The sequence below is a fragment of the Narcine bancroftii genome, chromosome 14 (genome assembly GCF_036971445.1).
Source record: "Narcine bancroftii isolate sNarBan1 chromosome 14, sNarBan1.hap1, whole genome shotgun sequence".
Taxonomy (NCBI): Eukaryota; Metazoa; Chordata; class Chondrichthyes; order Torpediniformes; family Narcinidae; genus Narcine; species Narcine bancroftii.
Window position 1 is genome coordinate 42,090,133 of NC_091482.1, and position 24,445 is coordinate 42,114,577.

The 24,445-nt window shown below is 44.3% G+C and overlaps 1 protein-coding gene across 5 annotated transcripts in view; it reads right to left on the minus strand.

The window, feature by feature from the left end:
• The window catches only part of LOC138749850 (SHC-transforming protein 1-like), a 158,719-nt gene that overhangs the window by 113,335 nt on the left and 20,939 nt on the right, over positions 1 to 24,445 (minus strand). The window contains exons 1-2 of one of the 5 annotated variants that reach the window (XM_069911804.1): positions 16,415 to 16,517; positions 15,715 to 15,828 (exon numbers count right to left, since the gene is read on the minus strand). In XM_069911804.1, coding sequence (XP_069767905.1) covers positions 15,715 to 15,795 — 81 coding nt within the window. In that variant the 5' untranslated portion in view covers positions 15,796 to 15,828; positions 16,415 to 16,517. Of the gene's footprint in view, positions 1 to 15,714; positions 16,347 to 16,414; positions 16,518 to 24,445 lie in introns of those variants that run through there. The other 4 variants (XM_069911803.1, XM_069911800.1, XM_069911801.1 and 1 more) reach the window with 4 other exon arrangements.

The following is a 24,445-nucleotide window of genomic DNA, read 5'->3' on the forward strand; positions in this document are numbered from 1 at the left end:
TGGAAAAAGAGATCGGGGTCTGATGAAAAATACACAGGGATTTAGTGAATAAAAAGCTCAAATAAAATACATTGCAAAACAAAATGGAAAGGTCGATTTTAATCAAAGCAACAACATTATGAGTTGGGGAAATGGCTCATGAAGTTTTGTCCTGGCAGGTGAGGGTGGAAGAGATCTCGAGGACAATTAATGCGATTCAAATGGGGAAAGGCAAGATTTCATATAAACCACAAAAAAAATAAATGATACATTTAGTAAGTGAAATGAAGAACTGCATAAATCAAAATCAGAAGGGGACCTTACTAAAATAGATGACTTATTGTATACATTGGAACTACCAAATTTGGATCAGAAAGAGAAAGAGGGGTTGGATGCCCCTTTCTTAAGAGAAGAAATTAAACAAACTCTAAGGACTCCACAAGTGGAGAAGATGGGTTCCCCATCGAATTTTACAGCGAATTTAAGGACCTTTTAATGCCCCTTCTTATGAATATGGTGGATCAGGCGGTAGAAACACATACTCTCCAGGAGTCTTTTTTGACAGCAATTATTACGGTGATCCTGAAAAAAGATAGGGATCCATTGAAACCCACCTCCTATAGGCTAATATCACTATTGAACGCAGATTATAAAATTATAGCAAAAGTGTTGGCCAATAGATTGTCAAAATAGTTGCCGAAATTGACGAATCCAGATCAAGCTGGGTTGGTTAAAAAAAGGCAAACTGCAGATAATGTAGCTAGATTGCTTAACATAATACATCTGGTGCAGTCGAGGGTGGACCCAGGAGTGGCTATATCTCTGGATGCGGAGAAGGCCTTCAACAGATTGGAATAGGACTTCCTTTTTAAGGTACTGGAGAAATTTAGATTGGGAGAAATATTTATAAATTGGGTGAAGACATTGGATCATAAATCCTAAGCCAAAATGATCAAAAATGGACAAATATTTCAGTTGAGTAGATCTTGTAAATAGGGCTGTCCTTTGTTGCCAGCTGTTTAATCTGGCCATTGAGCCACTGGAAGAAACCATTCAACAGGGTCCAGACATAAAGGGTATAAAGTGGACCAGGTAGAATGCAAAATTAATCTTTTGCTGATGACATGTTAATATATTTAACAGACCCTGGGGGATGGGGGCCGGTCGTTGGCCAGGCTAAAGAACACACTGGAAGATTATGGAAGGGTCTCAAGACTTATAATAAATTTTGACAAAAGTGAAATTATGCCTTTAAATAAAGGAGACCAGACCCTATCAACAGGAAGGCATCAAATATTTGGGGATAAGAGTAGATAAAGGCTTAAACAATATATATGTTAAATTATCTCCCTTGCTCCAGAAGATAGAGGAGGACTTGGTTAGATGGAGAAATCTGCCCATAACATTAGTGGGCAGAGTGAATTGTATCAGAATGAAGGTGATGCCAAGTGCAACCTCTTTTTTAAACACTGCCCATTCCATTGGCTCAGCACTTCTTCAAGATGCTCAATGAACGTGTCAGGAACTTTTTGTGGAGTGGGAAGGTGGCTAGAGTCTCCATGGAGAAAATAACATGAGAATAAAAAATAAGGGAGTCTAAAACTGCCAGATTTCAAAAAATATTATTGGGTGTCCCAGGTGAGATTTATTGCCTCACTGTTTGAGATGGGGGGGTGCTTCCTGGGCACAAATTGGACTAAACCTGATAGGGGAAACGATAGATGGAGAGTTTATATCCAAATGGAACACCAAATTAATTTTGAAAAACTCAAATAACCCCATATTAAAACATGGCAAAAAAAACATCAATGTATTGGATTGAATACGCCTTGACCCAGAACAGTTTTATACCCATGATGCTGGACAACATGATCTTGGACACCTGATGCCATAAAGGGATCAGATGTATCTAGGACTGTTATGATCGGGGCAACTAATGTCATTCAAGCAATTGAGGGTTAAATTTGGATTAGGTAATAGAACATTCTTCCGCTTTCTACAACTGAGAACTTTCTTAAGAGACAAATTAGGATAAACAATGATTCTACTGCAGTGTAGCACCATGGAGACTCTCGTTCAACAAGGAAATATATATAAATTTTTTTCTAGAATGCATCTCCTACTCCAGAGTGAGGGCTTGAAACTGGGATTAGACCGGTGGTGGGAAAGATGGGAGTCAGACCTGGGTACAACGATTAATGAAAATTAGTGGGAAGACTTTTGTCCAAACAGCATGACAGGGATTATTAATGCTAGATACATCCTGGTGCAGTACAATTTCCTGCATCAGTTGAAGCTCATACCGCAAAAATGACATAAATCAGTCAGAAATTTCAGATGTGTTTCAGATACGGTGTAGAGTTTGGAACCTTTATCCATTCCACTGGTTATATACAAACTTGAGATCCTTCTGGGTAGACCTGGGGGACATTCTAAAACAAAATTACAAAAATGGAATTTTCACAAGGTCCAAAATTGTTCCTTTTGAGAGATATTAGTGAAGTACAGTTTAGATTATTCAAACACCAAATTCAATTTGTGAAGATCGTTTTGTCAGTAGCCAGGAAGTGGACAGCGGTTGCATGGAAGTCCAACTCTTAACAGAGTATTACATGATGGATTATGGAAATGCAGTGCTGCATTCCCCTGGAGAAGTTGCGAAGATAAAGTTTGATACTGCAATATTCGCACTACACAAGCATGGAGAAGAACGACATGCACACTAAAGCCTTGAAGTAGAGACTGGTTTATTGGTTTATTGCTCTGGCTTATATGGGCCCCGGGCACTGATGTTAGGCCCACATCATCAGAGCGCTGGCCAGGGATTGGTTGGCATTCCCGCCAGAGTTCCCCATCTTCCTTTCATGCAGGAGGTCACCTAGGATGATGGTTGGTGTCACCCCCAGGTCCATATGGTCACTGCATTCATCAGGTGTTTTGTGGGCCGGTCCATAACCGCCAATTGGACAGTTGTCCATTGACTTGGGCAGTCTGCCCTTGTGCTGCAGGGAGGAGTGGAGGTTGGTTGATCACAGTCCAGATATGCCGATTTCAGGCAGTCAATGGGAAAAGTCTCCTCCTTATCGTCGATGTCGAGGATAAAAGTGGAGCCGTTGTCCCTGATGACCCTGTAGGGCCCCTTATAGGGTTATTGTAGGGGTGGCTGGTGTGTGTCCCTTCTCACATACACATACTGACAAGTCTTTAAGTCCCTGGGGATGTTATGTTTGGGCTGGTCATTGGTGGGGGTTGCCGCGGAACCAGGGCCCCAGTTTTCGCCGCATTATCAAGGGTAGCCACGGGATCTTACAGGCATTTGTTGAGGACTAGGACTCCCACAGAATGGTTAAGGGTACACCATAGAGCATCTTCTCTGCCGAAGTGTGGACGTCTTCCAGCCTGAGACCAAAGATGGCAGGATCTTAGGGTCCTGCTGCTGCACTTTGGCGAGGGCCCTGTAGTTGACTCCATGGGACAGGGCATGTACTACTGGATTGCAAGGCGTGACAGACTGTCGACTCCAATGTTGCTTTTTCCCCCAATATGCTGTATGTCTATGGTAAATTCGGACACATAGGACAAGTGTCTCTGTTGTCGGGGCAATCACACGTCCGATACCTTATGGAAGGCAAAGGTCAGTGGCTTGTGATCGGTGAAGACCTTGAATTGCCAACCTTCCAAAAAGTAACGGAAATATCTTACCGCCAGGTACAACACCAATTGCTCTCGGTCAAAAGTTCTGTATTTGAGCTCTGGGGCTAGAGAGGCCTGCTGAAAAAGGCCAGGGGTTGCAGGAATGAGCTGTTCCAGTATTGCCCCCTACCGCTGTGTTGGAGGCATCAACTGTCACAGCAGTAAGTGCCTCTGGTCTGGGGCCAGCACGTCTTTGGCGTGAAGACTCATTGTCCCAGGTGAGGACCTTTGACTTGCCCGTCATCAGCATGAAGATATGATATGAAGGTATGATATAGCCACTGCTGGTATGAACCTGTGGTAAAAGTTTATCATACCAGTGAATTCCTGTAGCCCTTTTATTGTGCATGGCCTGGAGAAGTCCTGGACTGCCTCGAACTTCCATGGGAGGAGTGTGACCTCGTGTCTGTTTATCCTGTGCCCCAGGAAGTCAATGGTGTCCAGGCTGAATTGGCACTTCACGGGGTTAATCAACAGCCCGAACCCATTCAACCAGGTGCACAGTTATCTCAGGTGGGCGGTGTGGTCTTTGTGGCTGCAGCTGGAGATGAGAATATTGACCAAACAGATGAACGCAAATGGGAGGTCCAGGTCCACTGTATCCATCAGTCACTGGAAAGTTTGTGCCACATTCTTTAGCCTGAAGGGCATGCAGAGAAATTCAAACAGACCAAAGATAGTTATGATTTCAGTCTTGGGGACAACCTGGGGTGAACTGGGATTTGGTGGTACCCCCAGATGAGGTCCACCTTGGAGAACATCCATGCCCCGTGCAGGTTGGTGGTGAAGTCTTGGATGTGGGGCACGGGATATCTGTCGGATGTGGAGGCCTCATTGAGGTGGTGGTAGTCGCCACATGGCCTCCAACCCCTAGCTGTTTTGGGCACCATGTGGAGGGGGGAGGCCGAGGGACTGTCGGAGTGATGCACAATCTCCAGCTCGTCTATTTTCTTAAACTCCTCCTTCTCTAGACTGAGCTTTTTTGGGAGGGAGTCAATACACCTTGGCGGGGAGCGGGGGGGCCCTTGGTCAAAATGTGGTGCTTTGGCTTGGCAGTGGAGAACTGTGGTGCCACTATTGAGAGAAACTCCGTCAGGATGCAGGCAAATTTGTTGTCTGAAAAAAATGTTATAGAGTCCAGGTTGGTGGTTGGGGGGGGGGAGGGAACGAGTAGCTTGGCTTCCCCCAGAGGCAGAGTCTGAAAAGAACTGACTTGCACCAAGTACTGTGCCTTGAGGTCAACAAATAGGCAGAGGGCACAAAGGAAGTTGGACCCCAGGGGTGGTTGCACCACTGCTGCAAGGGTGAAGGTCGATATAAAGCAGCTATTGCCGAACTGAAGGGGGATGGTGTGGGTACCAAAAGTCTGAATGGAGGAGCTGTTGGCTGCCCTCAGTACAGGGCCCTGCTTGCCATTGCGGGTGTCGAGCACTGTGGGGGATAGGTCGGCGGCGATGTGGCGAAGCTGGAACTGAGCCTCGACCTGCTCAAACTACACATGTGGCTGCGACGCCAAAAACGTTGAGAGCCTGAGTTAGACCGTGTGGATGGTCGCAGGGTCCGCCTGATCCATCATAGAACATAGAACACTGCAACACAGAAACAGGCCACTTCGGCCCATCTAGCCTGTGCCAAACTAGTTTTTTTGTCTAGTCCCACTGACCTGCCCCTAGTCTATATCCGTCCATACCTCTCCCATCCAGTACCTATCCAAATTATTCTTAAATGTTAAAAATGAGCCTGCATATCTGCAAAATCTGACTCAATAACACATCTGAGAGGAGTAGGTGACAGGGTCTTCGCGTCCAACTGCTGGTTGGGCCTGTCAGGGTCACTAATGCAATGTTTAAACTATGCAGGTGTGGAGAAGGACAACACACACACCAAAGGCTTGAAGTTGAGATTGGTTTATTGCTCTGGCCATTGCACTTATATGGGCCCCAGGCGTTGATGTCAGGGCCCCATGTCATCAGAGCACCGGCCTAAGATTGGTCGGCATTCCCACCAGAGTTTCCCATCTTCCCATCATGTGGGAGGTCACCTGGGATGTTGGCCAGTGTCACCCCCAGGTCCACGCGGTCGCCACATTCATCAGCCATTTTGTGGGCCAGTCTATGTCTCGTGCACGGGCTGCTACAACATGTTCATTGGAGTGTGGCAGCTGTACCTGAGGTACATAGGGGGCACAGATATCATCTAAAATAAGTTAAGATACAAATCATCCTGACAGATAAATAAAAATAAGAATGAACTAAGAAGACGTGTGTTCTAATTTTTAGTTTTAATATTGTTTTTTCCTTTTCCTTTAATAGTTTACTTAATATCCGGGAAGGGAGGAAAATATATTGTTTGTATATACTTGCTTGAATCTTTTAAAATAAAATATTCAAAACAAAAGTGTGGTTGGACAGAAGGACCTTGGGGTCCAAATCCATGCATCCTTCAAGGTCGCTGCACAGGTTGGTAGGATAGTTAAGAAGGCCTATGGGATGCTGGGCTTCATTAATAGGGGGATTTAAAGTAGAGAGATCATATTACAACTCTACAAATTTCTGGTGAGACCACACCTAGAGTATTGTGTTCAGTTCTGATCCCCTCATTACAGGAAGGATATGGAGCTATGGATAGAGTGCAGAGATGATTTACCAGGATGTTGCCTGGATTGAGAAATAAGTCTTATGAGGCAAGGTTAGCAGAGCTGGGACTTTTTTCTTTGGAGCATAGAAGGATGAGAAGAGATTTAATAGTGGTTTACAAGATTACAAGTGGCATTGATAGGGTAGACAGCCAGCACCTCTTTCTCAGGGCATATGTACAAAGTGAAGGGAGGGAAGTTTTGGGGAGACATCAGGGGTATTTTCTTTTAAAAAAACAGAGAGTTGTGGGTGCCTGGAATGCCTTGCCAAGCATGGTGGTGGAGGCTGGAACATTAAGGGCATTTAATAGACACTTAGACCAACACATGAATGAAAGAAAATTGGAGGTTTACGGGGTAGGGGAGGTTTAGTATTTTTGATAAGGAGTATATGGGTTGGCCCAACATCAAGAGCCGAAAGGCCTGTACTGTGCTGCAATGTTCTATGTCCTTTAATGCTGTTGCAAGATGGAAATTCATTGCCCTGCACCATATTCCAGCATCCAACTCATTGAGCATTGCCAACAAAGGAAAAGTGGTTGGGTGTTCAATTACTTTGTAGCTTTAGTGATAATGCAAGATTCAGACACTGAAATCAAAATTTAAACTTTGGAAGTAAAAGTCGGTGGTTGATAGTGAAAAACATTTATTTAGAAGATCTAAATGATACATTAAAACAAAATCTCAAAAGTTCATGGTCAACAAATGCTCTGGTGGTTTACACAAAACAGAAGCCACTGACCTAATTTGAGAAACAGGTCAGATTATGAACAGGAAGCCTGACTACATCTTGGTGAGTAGAAATAAAAATTGGTTGCAGCAATAAATTGATGCTAGGAATTAAACAGAACATAGAATAATAGTAGGGTTCAGTACATCATGTGACCATGATGCCAATTTAAAGCTCCACATCCATCCACATGTGACCTACACATCCCACCAATCCTTGTCTGTTCACACGTCTGAGTTCTTTATTTTTGTAACTGCTTCCACCATCTCCCAAGCCCCTACCACTCTGAGTAATAAAAACACTTCATAAATCTCCTTTAAACTTCCTCCTCCCCCCACCCACCCCCATAACTTCAATCCATCCCTTTTCATATTTGACTTTTCTTCCCTGGAAAAAGATTTGCAACATCAACCCTATCAATGTCTCTCAAATTGTTTTCATACAAACTTCTCTCAGCTCTCTGGAGAAAACAACCAAAGTTTTTCCAACCTCTCTTTATCACTCATCCCCTCCAATCTAGACAATACCCTGGCCAAACTATTCAGCATCCTCAACAAAAACTCCTGAATTGTGGTGACACTCCAAATGTGGCTTTTATACCAACAACAACATTGCACTCAATGTCACCAAAACTAAGGAACTGATTGTTGACTTTAGGAAGGGAAAACCAGAGGATTACAATCCAGTGTTGACTAGGGAAATCTGAGGTAGAGAGGGTGAACACATTTAAGTTCTTTGGAGTCACTGTCTCAGGGGATCTTTTCTGGACCCAACACACTAATGGTGAAGAAAGCCTCTATTTCCTCAGGAGTTTGTGGAGGTTTGGTCTGACACCAGAAACCCTGGCAAATTTCCACAGAGGTGTGGTGGAAAGTGTGCTGACCAGCTCCACCACAGTTTGATATGGGGACACCAATACCCCTGAACGTAAAGCCTTCCAAAGGGAGTGCATACGGCCCAAGACATCACAGGCAAACCCCTCCCCACTATTGAGTACATCTACAAAAAACGCTGCTGTCGGAGGGCAGGAGCAATCATCAAAGACCCACACCACCCAGCACACGCTCTGTTCTCACTGCTGCCATCAGGAAAGAGGTATAGGTGCCACATGACTCACACCATCAGGTTTGAAAAGAGCTGCTTACCCCTCTACCATCAGACTCCTCAATGACAAACTCAATCAGGAACTAATTTAAGCACTCTTACTTGTGCACTTTATTGATTTTTTAAAAATTCTCTCTGATTTGAACAGTTTGTTTACATTCGTTATCTGTTTAGAGTTTCTTTTGGTTGTTTACATGTTTTACGCTGTGTATAGATTATTTTTTGCACTACCAATTATTGGTAATTCTGCCGTGCCTACAGGAAAAAGAATCTCAGGGTTGTATGTGATATCACGTATGTCCTCTGACAATAAATATAAAATTGGATGCCCCAACCGTTGAAGGCATAAGTGCCATGCACTTTGTGTTCCACCCTGTCTTCTTGTGTTCCCACTTTCAAAAGCAATTAATGCATCCTAGATCTCTCTGTACATCAATACCTCTCATTTCTCCAGATTAAACTCTATTTGCCATATTCACAATCTATATCTTGATCTATTCTTTGACAACTTTCTTCATGATCAACAACTCTTAAAAGTTGCTGTCTATTTATCAGAAAGAGCAGATGCCCCAGCACTTATTGACATCTCCTGCCTTACATTCACCCAAAAGCAATAGCTCAGGAAATTCAAGGGCTGAAAAATCAACAACCCTAGAACTTGCCAAAAGTATCAACTGTTTGAATTGTCTCTAATTTATTTTAAAAAAGGCAAGAAAATGGTTTCCACTAGTAGGTGAGACTAGAACTGCAGGACCTTGGCTTATGATTCAGGTGGGGGGAGAGGTGTAGATTTTGGATATTGATGAAGAGAAACTGCTTTTCCCAGAGAGTAATGAACCTGTGGAATTCTCTGCCCAAGGAAGCAGTAGAGGCTGCCTCATTAAATGCAGAGAGATAGATATTTGCAAAATAGGGGAATTAAGGGTTATTGGGAAAACATGGGTAAGTGGAGCTGAGTCAGTAAATGGCCAGTAAAAGCCATGATCTCATTGAATGGTAGAGCAGGCTCGATGGGCCAGACGGCCTATTTCTGACATTCTTGAACATTTTCAAACTAGTTTCTAAGCAGGGGTAGAATTCAAAATTGTGGGTGAATAAATTAGCAAAATTATTTGGTGGCATTTCAATGGTTCAATTTTACTTTTTACGTTGTGGATGTTGATGATCTCCTATTGTTGATGTAGTTCTTTATTAGACAGTCATATATATTTTGATAATTTATATTCTTTAACTCCTCACCAACAAGTGACAATATTTTGGTTTCACAAAATTAAATTTTGCAATCAGGAAAGCAAAAATGACTTACAAATGTCACGTGGAGCTATGGATGGATCATGGTCAACATGTGAACCTTGCACCCACCTCAAGGAATCTGAAATTATTTTCTGGTCCCATTTTTTAAATTACTAGTTTTGTTACATTGATGGTTATTAGTTCAAAATACATCTTTGAATCAACAATTCAGTTTCTAGTGATGTCAAACATTGAACAACATCATGGTGACTTCAAGGCCAGGACCTCAATCTTAATAAAACAGAACCCAAAGTCAATCAGAGAATAGTGGTTTGATGACTAATTGTGCAAGGCAAGGACATGATAGGCTGAAGGGTGCAGAGGCCATTCATTGGGATGGAATGTTCCAGATTAGGGGGGGTATTTGAAGTGGAGGCATTTGAGTGGAGGGTGTGACTGTGGGAGATAAACCAATGAAGGATAGAGAACAAGAAACCTCTCCCCATAGCAGAGAACCAAGGTCACAGATTTAAGAGGTGGGGGGGGGGAGGTAGAATTTTTCATTTCACTCCAGACCCAGTGCTGGTCAGTGGGATTAATATGGACGGGATCTGAGCACCAAGACCATGGGTCATGAGGCCTGTTACTGTGCTGTGACAATCTCATCTTGTCCCTTTCACTCACAAATCCGAATGCTGCATTAGAATTTTAATGAAATCTGCAGAGTTAAGTGCACATAAATATCGCTTCAACACATGGATAACGTCAAAATGATACCAGACTATAACAACGTGGCGATTATACTTGACATCCACTAATCAACAATAACTGTTGTTACGTCCTAATTCGAATCAATCACTCCTCCCAAAGAATAGTGGAAATATTTTGTTTTACAAGTGTTGTCTTACAGTGTGTTCAAAAAAAGAAAACAGAAATGGATAAGGAGGAAAGGTGGTGATGAGAAAGCGGAAATGAGAGGTAAACAAAGTATGAAATGGCCATGTTGAACTATATGAATATCAATATTAATGGAATACATAATCAAATCAAAAGGAAGAGGCTGTTAAATTTACTGAAGAGAGAAAAAATTGATATAGCATTCATACAGGAAACACATCTAACTGAAGTGGAACACAAGAAATTAAGGAGAGACTGGGTAGGGCACGTAACCGCAGCATCATATAATTCAAAAGCCAGAGGAGTAGATATATTAATCAATAAAAATGTACCAATCAAAATAGAGGAGGAAATAATAGATCCAGCAGGGAGGTATGTAATGATAAAGTGTCAGATATATTCAGAATTTTGGAATTTGCTCAATGTATATGCACCTAATGAAGAGGATTAAAAATTTATGCAAGTTATCTTTTTGAAGATTGCAGATACACAGGGGAATATACTGATAGGAGGGGACTTTAACCTTAATTTGGACTCAAAGATGGATAAAACTGGAAAAAAGACTAGCAGAAAGAACAATGTAACCAAATTTATGGTGAAATCGATGCAGGAAATGCAACTTTTGGATATATGGAGGAGACAACACCCAAAGGAGAAGGAATACTTATATTATTTGGGTAGACATAAAACATACTCAAGGATAGACCTGTTCCTGTTGTCAGCCCACATCCAAGGGAGAGTTAGGAAAATGGAATATAAAGCTAGATTGTTATCGAATCACTCACCCCTGTTATTAGCAATAGAGCTGGAGGACATCCCACCAAGAACGTATAGATGGAGATTAAACTCCATGCTACTTAAAGGACAGGATTTTAGAGAATTCATTGAGTGACAAATTAAAATGTACTTTGAAATAAATACAGAATCAGTGAAAGATAAATTTATACTATGGGATGCAATGAAAGCGTTCATCAGAGGGCAGATAATAAGTTATGTAACTAAGGTGAAGAAGGACTACAATCGGGAAATAGAACAGCTGGAAAGGGAAATAGCAAGTACAGAAAAAAGAATTAGCAATAAGGGAAGATACAACAAAAAGAAGAGAATTGGCGGACAAAAAAAATAAAATATGAAACACTACAAACATACAAGGTGGAGAAGAACATAATGAAGACAAAACAGAAATATTATGAGCTAGGAGAAAAAAACGCACAAAATACTAGTTTGGCAGCTTAAGACAGAACAAACTAATTGGCATCAAGGAAAAAGGACAAACAAATTACATATAACCCAATGGAGATCAATGAAAACTTCAAGGAATTCTACGAGCAACTTTATCGAACTGAGAACGAAGGGAAAGAAGACAAAATAGATGAGTTTCTAGCTAAAATTGAACTACCGAAATTGCAAGAAGAGCAAAATAAATTAATAAAATCATTTGAAATAGAGGAAATACAGGATATATTAAAAAAGCTACCGAACAATAAAACGCCAGGAGAGGATGGACTCCCAATAGAATTCTATAAAACATTTAAAGACTTATTAATTCCTCCTCTCCTGGAAGTAATGAACCAGATTGAAGAAACACAAAACATGCCAGATTCATGCAAAACAGCAATAATTACAGTAATACCAAAGACGGGGAAAGATCCATTAACACCAGCATCGTATAGACCAATATCTACTTAACACAGATGATAAGATAATAGCTAAACTATTAGCAAATAGATTGGCCGACTGTGTACCAAAAATAGTAAAACTAGATCAAACTGGATTTATTAAGAAAAGACGAACAACGGACAATATCTGTAAGTTCATTAACTTAATCCATGCAGTACAAGGAAACAAGACGCCAACAGTGGCAGTTGCCTTAGACGCAGAGAAAGCCTTTGACAGAGTAGAATGGAATTATTTATTCAAAGTACTACAGAGGTTCAACCTACCACAGAAATATATTAATTGGATTAAAGCATTATATAAGGGACCATTGGCAAAGGTGACAGTAAATGGATATATATCAAACCAATTTAAATTAAGCAGGTCAACTAGGCAGGGATGTCCATTATCTCCCTCACTGTTCGCGTTAGCTATAGAACCACTGGCAGAACAGATAAGAACAGAAAATAAAATAAGAGGGATAAAAATAAAAGAGAAGGAATATAAAATCAGTCTATTTGCAGATGACGTCATAGTATACTTAACAGAACCAGAAATATCAATAAAAGAATTACTTAAGAAATTGAAGGAATATGGAGAAGTATCGGGGTACAAGATCAATGCAAATAAAAGTGAAGCAATGCCAATGAATAATGCGGATTTCACAATGTTTAAGAAAGAATCACCATTTAGATGGTAAACACAAGCAATCCGATACCTACGTATACAACTAGATAATAATCTAGGCCATCTATACAAACTAAATTATCAGCCATTAATGAAGAAATTACAAGACAACTTAGAACATTGGAAAGACTTACCACCAACACTCATAGGAAGGGTAAATTGCATTAAAATGAATATCTTCCCAAGAATACAATACCTATGCCAATCATTACCAATTCACCTAACAGAGAAATTCTTCAAGGAGCTAAAGAAAATAGTAAAGAAATTCTTAAGGAAAGGGAGGAAACCGAGGATAGCGCTAGATAAATTAACAGAACAAGGGGGCCTACAGCTTCCAAACTTTAAGAATTATTATAGAGCAGCACAATTAAGATACCTATCAGATTTTTATCAAACAAGGGAAAAACCAGATTGGACCAGATTAGAGCTAGATAAAATAGGGGAGAAGGTATCTGAACTATATAAGTGGGATGAAAAGCTGGTGCAACATAGGAATTCACCAGTACTGCACCATCTGCTCAACATTTGGAAGAAGATTCACGTAGAAAGGAACAAAACAAATTATCAACTACCAAAATTAATATTGATGCAAAATCAACTAATCCCTTTCACAATAGATAACCTTTCCTTTAGAGAATGGGAGAGAAAAGGGATCAAAAGAATAGAAAATTGTTTTTCGGGAAATAAATTATTATCTTTTGAACAAATGAAGGACAAATATGGTATAACTCATGGTACAATATTTGCATACCACCAACTGAAAACCTGCTTGAAGGACAAATTGGGAAGCAGACTGAGGTTACCAGAAGGAAGCAATTTTGAATATGTGATTACAGACACAATGATAATTAAAAGATTTATAACAAACATGTACATCAAACTGCAAGAGAAAGAGAACGAGGAAACAAGCTGTAAACCCAAACAAAAGTGGGAACAAGATCTAAACATAAAGATAAAGAATGAAACATTGGAAAAGCTGTGCTCCGGATCTATGAGAAAATCAATAAACACGAGGTTACGCATGATACAATATAATTGGTTACACAGGCTATACACCACGTCCCAAAAGTTAAATAAATAGGACCCAACAGTATCAGATAGATGTTTTCGCTGCAAGAAGGAAACGGGAACAACAGTACATGCAATTTGGGCATGTGAGAAAGTGGAAATGTTTTGGGAAGATCTAAATCAGGTATTAAATAAAATCACAAAAAGCAACATACCAAAAAATCCAGAGATCTTTCTTCTAAGTAATATAAGAAGTAAACAACTTGGACATGATTTGGATGGAGCACAAAAAAGATTTATTATGATAGCCTTAGCTGTAGCAAAAAAAAATGTATTATGTCAACCTGGAAATCAGAAGATAGCCTGAGAATACAGCAATGGTACATGGAAATGAATAAATGTATTCCATTGGAAAAAAATAACATATAATTTCAGAAATAACATCACAGTATTCGAACAAATTTGGGAACCATACATGGAACACAACAGAGAAGTCCTACTGTGGACCTCCACCACCTAAAATGACAGAATGAGAAGAAGACGAAATGAACTGTCCCAGTATGTAAAAGTAGATGACACAAATTTCTTGTTTATTTTCATTGTGTGATGACATTGTTTAATGGGTTTAATCTATCATATATGTTGAACGTTTAGTGGGTGGGGAGGTGGGTGGAAAGGAGGGAGGGAAGGGAGGGTGGAAAGGGGGAGAAAATGACAGTGTATATTCAAGAGGAAGATGTTTGTGTGTATTTTGGTCAATATGGTAAACGACATCATCCTGAGATTCATCGGGCTCTTTCATCAGGTTAGAGAATTGCATTCTACTCACCAACATCTCTCTTCATCAGGGACGGGAACAAACATCTGGCTGCCAAAAGTCTACCCCTAATCATTAATGAAGCTTTGACGGTTCCTTCACGTTTCTTTCTCTTCCAAGGGAAGTCACGGCGCGAGTGTTAACCCTTCATGTTCCAAGAGAAGTCATGGCGCGAGTGTTAACCCTTTCTGTTCCAAGGGAAGTCATGGCGCGAGTGTTAACCCTTCATGTTCCAAGGGAAGTCACGGCGCGAGTGTTAACCCTTTCTGTTCCGAGGGAAGTCACGGCGCGAGTGTTAACCCTTTCTGTTCCAAGGGAAGTCACGGCGCGAGTGTTAACCCTTTCTGCTCCGAGGGCAGTCACGGCGCGAGTGTTAACCCTTTCTGTTCCAAGGGAAGTCACGGCGCGAGTGTTAACCCTTTCTGTTCCGAGGGAAGTCATGGCGCGAGTGTTAACCCTTTCTGTTCCAAGGGAAGTCACGGCACGAGTGTTAACCCTTCATGTTCCAAGAGAAGTCATGGCGCGAGTGTTAACCCTTTCTGTCCCAAGGGAAGTCATGGCGCGAGTGTTAACCCTTCATGTTCCAAGGGAAGTCACGGCGCGAGTGTTAACCCTTTCTGTTCCGAGGGAAGTCATGGCGCGAGTGTTAACCCTTCCTGTTCCAAGGGAAGTCACGGCGCGAGTGTTAACCCTTTCTGTTCTGAGGGAAGTCACGGCGCGAGTGTTAACCCTTTCTGTTCCAAGGGAAGTCACGGCGCGAGTGTTAACCCTTTCTGTTCCGAGGGCAGTCACGGCGCGAGTGTTAACCCTTTCTGTTCCGAGGGAAGTCACGGCGTGAGTGTTAACCCTTTCTGTTCCGAGGGCAGTCACGGCGCGAGTGTTAACCCTTTCTGTTCCGAGGGAAGTCACGGCGCGAGTGTTAACCCTTTCTGTTCCGATGGCAGTCACGGCGCGAGTGTTAACCCTTTCTGTTCCAAGGAAAGTCACGGCGCGAGTGTTAACCCTTTCTGTTCCGAGGGCAGTCACGGCGCGAGTGTTAACCCTTTCTGTTCCAAGGGAAGTCACGGTGCGAGTGTTAACCCTTCGCACAGGAAAGACGTGATTCCATTGGATTTTAATGAAATGAAGGCAGCGTCATGTCACATTTCTGACCCTGCCCAGCTCCTGCGTGTGGGCCGAGTGGTAAAGGACGGGTCTTTTGCACAGCAAATTTCTCTCCCCCAATTCCCTCTCCCCTCAACCAAAGAACAAGTTAAAACTGGAAAAATGACTTACTTTCACGGTGTAACATGCGCCAGAGTCCAGATCTCCAAGCCCAGCCTTCGCCCGGTTCCGGACCCCCTCCGCGATCTGCATCGTGCTGGGAGTCACCTGCACGTCGCACTCGGGCTGGCAGGGGAGAGAGAGGCAGCTGGTGAGACGGAGAGCCGAGGACGAGGACAGAGTCCGGGCACTGCTGGCCACTGTCCTTCTCGGCAAGTCTCTGCTGGCCCGTGGAGCGCTGCTGAGAGCCAGGAAACCGGCCGGGCCGGACAGCTTCAGGTGAGCCATCCTGCGGTTGAAGGAAGACAGGTGAGGGGACATGTGGGGAGGGGAGTCGGAGGAATTCTTGCCCCCCGGCCTTTCCTCGGGGGACGAGAGAGAATCGTTCCTGAAGCGGCTATATTTCGCCCGATGGAGCATCCCCGACGGCATGAGACGGCCAGACCTCTCATCGTCCACCTGCCGCCGGACTCACTCCAGAACTGTCCCAAATCCCTCAGAGAGTTCCTGGCGCCAGCTCCATCCAAACGCCGGCTGCCTTCAGTGGCGGGCGGCTCGATGATGCTCCTTTGCCGATCTCATCCCCGTGCCTGCCTCACGCCGCAGTGGATGGATGGATGGACGGACGCGGGGAGCCCTGGCCCCCCCACCCCACCCCGACCCCGATCTCCGGACCCGGAGAACCCCGCGCAGACTGACACCCCGCACTTGCCGACGGATCAGAGAACGGGGGGAGGAAGCGGCTGCTGCCGATGGTCTTCAGCGTGCAGTGGAGAAGGCCGGCGGGGCATTGCCCGGAGCCGCGGACGCGGGGAAGCGGTGGGGGGGGGGGGGGGGTGCAATGTTTATGAATGAATTTATGAATGAGTTTGCTACTCCCTGGCAGCGCACGCTAATGTGGCGCGGGGGCGGTAATTGCCTGCCAATCCCTGAGGTGCTTTCCTCTCAACCAATCAGCGAAGAAGCGTCTGACTCGGGCACCGTAAATACACGAAACTATCCGCAGCTCCGTTTCCCAATTGGAACTCGAATTGGCGGGTAAGAAATTAAGAATGACCGGGAATTGAGATGAAAATCGTGACGGAGAGGGTTAAGCTCACGTTTGCCCAATTGTCAACAGGCTGGATGGGGTGTTGAGCCAACCCAAGGCGCGGTGGCCGTGATCCCGCAGGAGGGCGTGATGCATCTCTATGGGAATTTGGTGGCATTGACTGGGGGTTCAGTCTCCGGGCTGCTGCAATTTCCTGGAGTGAGCACGTCTCCTCGAAGGCATCATGAGCATTGCCGGGCGCACAGGGTCCTGTGGGGCGATCGGGGGCCGAAATCTGCTTTTGTTCATCCAGCAGGAGAGTTGCGTCCAAAATAGCAAATACGGGACGGACCCTCCTCCTCGCTCCTTCCTTCGGACACCAACCGGTCCTGGGGCGAGGGAGGAGGCCGAGAGTAGCGCAGCCCTGGGCTGGGGCGGGAACAATTCTGGGGCTTCATCTCGGGAGGGGGACGCGTGCCAGTAATTAATCTATCTTAATTCCCCCAAAGTGATTCATCCAGTTAGATTTGACGAGTGAGAAACTAATTATCAATAAAATGCCCTCAAGCCATTTTGCGACTCTCAGTGAAAGGGTGAAAAGTTTCACCGTCCCATCTTTCATCACAGTGGACACCAACCAGGCCAGAGTTTACACACAGCATCAAACTTTCTGCAGATGCTGCGGTCTCCAGTCATTCAGCTGGGAGGGTCGCGTCTGCGCAGAGAAGAGTCCCTGATGTCAACGACCTTTTCGCCTGCACAGATGCCTCCCGACAGGCTTGAGTTCGTCGGGAAGTTTGCTTTCCACTCCAGCTGCCTCAGCTTCACTGAGACAGTCCACCTCCTGCCCCACAGCCTTCACCAGGACCGTTATAATCCACCTCTTGCCCCACACCCTTCACCAGGACTGTTACAATCCACCTCCTGCCCCACACCCTTCCACTGGACTGATAAAACTACTTCCTTCCCCGCATCCTTCAGCAGGACCATTACAATCCACCTCCTTCCCCACATCCTTCAGCAGAACCATTACAGTCCACCTCCTGCCCTACACCCTTCCACAGGACCGTTACAATCCACCTCCTTCCCCACACCCTTCACCAGGACCATTAGAATTCACCTCCTGCCGCACACTCTTCCACAGGACCGTTACAATCCACTTACTGCCCCACACCCTACAGCACCACCATTAAAATCTACCTCCTGCCCCACATCCTACTGCTGGACTGTTGCAATCCACCTCCTGTCCCATGTCTGACAGCAGGACCATTACAATCCAACTGATCCAGTTAGCCATGGTTCTGCTGACAGCTCTCTTGCCTGAATCAGGTTTTTGATTCGGATCCCCATGACTCAGTTGGTGGCATCTCCCATCTTAGACAGATGGCAATGACCCCAGAGACCAGCACAGAGAGATTGGCTGTCATTCCTGTTAAACCTCCATTATTTTACCGAAGATTCTTCATTAAGGACTTTGAGCTGAACGTAAATGGTCTCATGGTTCATTTGAAGTGCTGATGCTTTTGTCTAGTGTTTACCCTGAAGCCAACTAAAAAGTGAGTACAGGCAGTTAGGTAGGGAGTTAAAAAGAAGGACCGCAAAGGGGGTAATCTCTGGATTACTCCCTGTGCCACGTGACAGTGTGAATAGAAATAGGATGAGGTGGAGGATTAACACGTGGCTGAAGGGGTGGAGTAAGGGGCAGGGTTTTAAGTTTCTGGATAACTGGGACCTTTTTTTGGGGGAGATGTGACCTGTACAGTAAGGACGGGTTACACTTAAATCCCAGGGGGACCAGAATCCTGGCAGAGGTATTTGCTAGGGCTACTCAGGATCCTTTAAACTAGAATGGTTGGGGGGAGGGAACAAAATAGTACAGAGCAGTAAGGAGAAGGTTAGAATGCAAACAATGAAAGTTTGTAGTAAGTATTTGAATATGGATGGGCAGGTGATAGAGAAGGGAAATGCTCTGGAAGAAGATGAAGGGCAATTGGCAGGAAAAGTAAATAATGTTGTTCTTAAAGATGAGGGAAAACAGGGATTAAAAATTGGGAAATCTCTGAAATTCATATATTGTAAAAAAGGTGTATTGTAAAAAAGGTGGATGAGCTGAAGGTGTGGATTGATACTTGGAAGTATGATGTGGTAGCGATTAGTGAGACATGGTTGCAGGAGGGATGTGATTGGCAACTGAATATCCCTGGGTTTCGTTGTTTTAGGTGTGATAGAGTCGGAGGGGCAAGAGGAGGTGGGGTTGCATTGCTTGTCAGGGAAAATATTACAGCGGTGCCTAGGAAGGATAGATTAGAGGGCACATCCACGGAGTAGGAAAGGAGAGGTTACACTTGTAGGGGTGTATTATAGACCACCCGGAGGGGACCGAGACCTAGAGGAGCAAATCTGTAGGGAGATAGTAGATATTTGTGATAAGCACAGAGTTGTAATTATGGGAGATTTTAATTTTCCACATATAGATTGGGAAACACATTCTGTGAAAGGACTGGATGGGTTAGAGTTTGTGAAATGTGTGCAAGACAGTTTTTTACAACAATATGTAGAGGTGCCGACCAGAGAAGGAGCAGTGTTAGATCTACTGTTGGCAAATAGGATGGGTCAAGTGACGGAGGTTAGTGTTGGCGAGCACTTCGGGTCCAGTGATCATAATGACTTCAGCTTCAATGTCATTATGGAAAGAGAGAAATCAGGTCCAAGGATTGAGGTTTTTGATTGGGGAAAAGCTAGATTTGAGGAGATGCGAAAGGACTTGCAAGGTGTGCATTGAGACAATTTGTTTTATGGGCAGGATGTAGTAGAGAGATGGAAGTCTTTTAAAGATCAGATTTTGAGAGTGCAAAAGCTTTATGTTCCTGTTAGGTTAAAAGGAGGGGCAAAAGGTTTGAGAGAGCCGTGGTTTTCAAGGAATATTGGAAACTTGGTTCGAAGAAAAAGGGAGGCGTACATTAGATATAAGAAGCATGGAGTTAAGGAGATGTTTGAAAGATACATTGAATGTAAGAGGAATCTTAAGAGAGGAATTAGGAAAGCTAAAAGAAGGTACGAGAAAACTATGGCAAGCAGGGTGAAAACTAATCCAAAAGAGTTCTACAAATATGTTAATGGTAAGAGGAAAGCTAGAGACAAAATTGGTCCCTTAGAAAATCAGAGCGGAAAACTGTATGTGGAGCCTAGAGAAATGGGGGAGATATTGAACAGTTTCTTTTCTTCGATATTCACTAAGGAGAAGGATATTGGGAGATGTGAGATAAAAAAAGCAAATTGGGTAAATATGGCGAATATAGAGATTACAAAATGTGTAGTTTTAAGGCTTTTGAAGAATATAAAGGTGGATAAGTCTCCGGGACCAGACGGGATCTTCCCCAGGACATTGAGAGAAGTGAAGGAGGAAATAGCAGAGGCTCTGGCGGTAATTTTCCAAATGTCATTAGATATGGGGATAGTGCCGGAGGATTGGCGCATTGCGCATGTGGTTCCGTTATTTAAAAAGGGTTCAAGGAGGAAGCCTGGCAACTATCGGCCTGTAAGTTTGATGTCTGTGGTAGGTAAATTAATGGAGAAAATTCTTAGAGATAGTACTTATAAACATCTGGATAGACAGGGTCTGATCAGGAGCACTCAACATGGATTTGTGGGAGGAAGGTCATGTTTGACCAATCTGATTGAATTTTTTGAAGAGGTGACTAGGAATGTGGATGAGGGTAGCGCAGTGGATGTTGTCTATATGGACTTCAGTAAGGCCTTCGATAAGGTACCACATGGAAGGTTAGTTAGGAAGGTGCAGTCTTTAGGTATAAATTTTAAGATAGTCAAATGGATCGAACATTGGCTGAAAGGGAGAGGCCAGAGAGTGGTAGTGGATAATTGTCTGTCAGGTTGGAGGCCGGTGACCAGTGGTGTGCCTCAAGGATCTGTATTGGGCCCATTGTTGTTCGTTATATACATTAATGATCTAGATGATGGGGTGGTGAATTGGATTAGTAAATATGCAGACGATACTAAGATAGGTGGAATAGTGGATAATGAAGAAGGTTTTCAAGGATTGCAGAGGGATTTGGGCTGCTTAGAAAAGTGGGCTGAAAAATGGCAGATGGAATTTAATGCTGATAAGTGTGAGGTGCTTCATTTTGGTAAGAAGAATCAGAATAGGACATACGTTGTAAATGGGAGAGCATTGAGGAATACAGAAGAGCAGAAAGATTTAGGAGTAACGGTACATCGTTCTCTGAAGGTAGAAACTCACGTGAATAGGGTGGTGAAGAAGGCTTTTAGTATGCTGGCCTTTATCAATCATTGCATGGAATATAGGAGTTGGGAGGTGATGTTGAGATTGTATAAGACGTTGGTGCGGCCTAATTTGGAGTTCTGTGTGCAGTTCTGGTCGCCTAATTATAGGAAGGATATAAACAGAGTGGAGAGAGTGCAGAGAAGGTTTACCAGAATGTTACCTGGGTTTAAGCATCTAGAGTATAGGGAGAGATTGGACAGATTAGGTCTTTATTCTTTGGAGCGTAGAAGGTTGAGAGGGGATTTGATAGAAGTATTTAAGATTATGAAAGGGATAGACAGAGTGGATGTGGATAGACTATTTCCGTTAAGGGGAGGAAAGATTAAAACAAGAGGACATGAGTTAAGAATTAAGGGGCAGAGGTTTAGAGGTAACATGAGGGGGAACTTCTTTACTCAGAGAGTGATAGCCGTGTGGAATGATCTTCCGGGAGAAATAGTGGCGGCGGAGTCAATTGTATTATTTAAGAAAAGGTTGGACAGGTATATGGATGAGAAGAAGATGGAGGGCATTGTGCAGGGAGGTGGGACTAGAAAGGGGTGTTTGGTTCGGTGCGGACTAGAAGGGCCTAATGGCCTGTTTCTGTGCTGTAATTGTTATGTTATGTTATGTTACAACAGATTTATCTCAGCATCAAGATTTGTGTGTGTGTGTGTGTGTGTGTGTGTGTGTGTGTGTGTGTTTTTACTGTCACACTTCTTTCTTCACACAGAGACAATGCGCATTGGCATGCTGGACTAATTGAGCTCCTGTTCTTTGTTTCTATTCCTCAACAGTTTCCTTCTTATTAACTTTCAAATAATAGGTTGGGGGCAAAATGAGGGTGGGAAAGAGGACAATAAAAGGGAGAGGCAGAAGAGAAGGAGGGGTCCAAAAGAGAGAGAGAGGGGACTCATTATCTGACATTAGAAAACTCGATGTTCATGGCACTGGGCTGTGGACAGCCCAGGTGGAATATGAGGTGTGGTCCTCTGGGCCCAGGGGTGCGGTGCTAATATTTTAGGTGCCGGAGTTCACAAAAAACGGTGACATGGTGGTGTCGAGGCTGCCCCCTGAGGTGCCAGAGCGGCGCTCCAATGAGCTGCAGAAGCACTGCACCCCTGGTTGGGCCTCCCTCTGGCAGTGGAGAAGGCCCAGGATTACAGGTCGGGGTGGGTATGGGAATGGCAGTGACTGGGAGCTTGGGATATCCACCATGGACAGAGCATAAATGCTCTATAAAACAATCCCCAAGTCTGTGTATGGTCTCACCAATGTGCAGGAGGTCACATTGAGAGCACTGAGTGTAATGGACGAGGATAGAGGAGGTACAGGTAAATCTTCACCTTGCATGGATGGGCTGTTTGGGTCCCTGGATGGTGATGGGGGTGGGGGGAGGTGTAGGACCAAGATTACATTTCCTGTGTAAAGTACCTGGGGTCACAGAGAGGTGGGAGGAGAGGGCTAAACAGACAAGGGAGTCACAGAGGGAAAAGGTGAGGGGGGTAGATGTATCCAATGGTGGGGTCTAGTTGCAGCTTACAGAAGTGATGGAGGATGATGAATGCGGCAGATGATGGTGTGAGAGATGAAGAAGAGGGAAACCTTTTCTCCGTTTTGTTTGGAGATGGGGAGAGTAAGAGTGGAACTCCGAGAGAGACTGAGAAAATGCGGGAAATGGCTCTGTTGATCACAGGAGAAGGGAAAAAGCCGTATTGCTAGAAAAAGGAGGATATTTCAGATGTAAAAACACAATACTGGAGAAACTCAACAGGCCAAACAGTGTCCTTTAAATGGCAGAGATAAAAATACAGAACTGAAATTTTGGGATAGAGCCCTTCATCAAGGTCTGGAAACCTGTGTGGGAACGCACCTGAACAAAATGGTAGAGGGGCAGAGATGCAGAATCCCAAAGGCAGCTGGATAAGTGAGGGACGACACAGTAGCAAGCAGGAGGAGAAGGGATGGTGAGATGAATAGAGAGGGAAGGGGTGGAGAGCTGAGGGAAAGAAGAGGGGGAAGGGAAGGGGTGGGAGAAAGGAGAGCAAGTTAACAGAAAATGGAGGTCAACATTAATGCCATCCGGTTGGAGAATACTCAGATGGAAAATCAGATGACCTTCCATCAATTTACAGGTGGTCTTGGTGGGATAGTACACAAGGCCACAGACAGATGGTTGGCCACTGGGAGATCCCTATCATTGGAGAGAGTGAAGGTGCTCAGTGAAGCGATCTCCCAGTCTGCATTCAGTCTCTCCGATGTAGAGAAGGTCCATGTGGTGGATTTTGTGGAGCAATCCATGTTGCAAGTCTAGACGGGCTAGGCCCCTCAACTCTTCGTCTCGGGAGACAAACTTTTCACCGACATATACTACAAACCCACTAACTCCCACAATTACCTTGACTACACATCCTCACAATCTGTCCTCTGCAAGGATTCTATTCCCTTCTCACAATTTCTCCATCTCCGGCACATCTTTTCTCAAGGTGAGGTCTTCCAGTCCAGATCATCTGAAATGTCTGCCTTCTTCCACAAACATTGCTTCCTCTTCACCACCATCAACTGAGCCCTCACCTACATCTCCTCCATTTCCCACTCGTGCGCCCTGACCCCCTCTGCCCCCAGATGCTACACACACACCATCCACCGTATCCAACATATTATCCTCTGAAATTTCTAGCACTTACAACAGGATCCCACTACCAGACACATCTTGCTCTCTCCTTCCATCTCTGCATTCCATAGGGACCACTCCCTCCGTGACTCCGACGTGCACTCGTCCCATCCTACCAATAACCCCCATCCCTGGCACCTTCTCCTGTGCCTGCAGAAGGTGCCACACATGCCCACATCTCCTCCCTCACCACTGTCCGGCACCCCAAACATGCTTTCAGGTAAAGCAGCACTTCACGTAAACCACAGGACTGATTTACTGCAGCCAGTGCTCCCTTTGTGACCTTTACATTGGAGAGACTGGGCACAGACTGAAAGATCGCTTCACTGAGCACCCTCATTCTATCCACACCAGTGATAGGGACCTCCCAGTGGCCAACCATTTCAGTTCTGCATCCCTCTCCCATACTCACATGTCTGTCCAAGGCCTCATCTACTATCCCACTAAGACAACCTGTAAATTGGAGGAACAACACCCGATTTTCCGTCGAGAGACTCTCTAGCTGGATGGCATTAAGATTGATATTCAGTTTCTGCGAATCTGCTCTCCTTTCTCCCACCCTTTCCCCGTCTGCTTTCCCTCAACTCTCCACCCCCTTCCCGCTCCATTCACCTCGCCATCCCTCCTCTCCTTGCTTGCTGCTATGCTCTTCCTCCCTTCTCCAATTATTACCTTCAGCCTTTGCTACCATGCTCCTTCCCCCATCTCTCCCCCCTCACCTTCTGACATTTTTCCATACCTTGATGAAAGGCTCAAG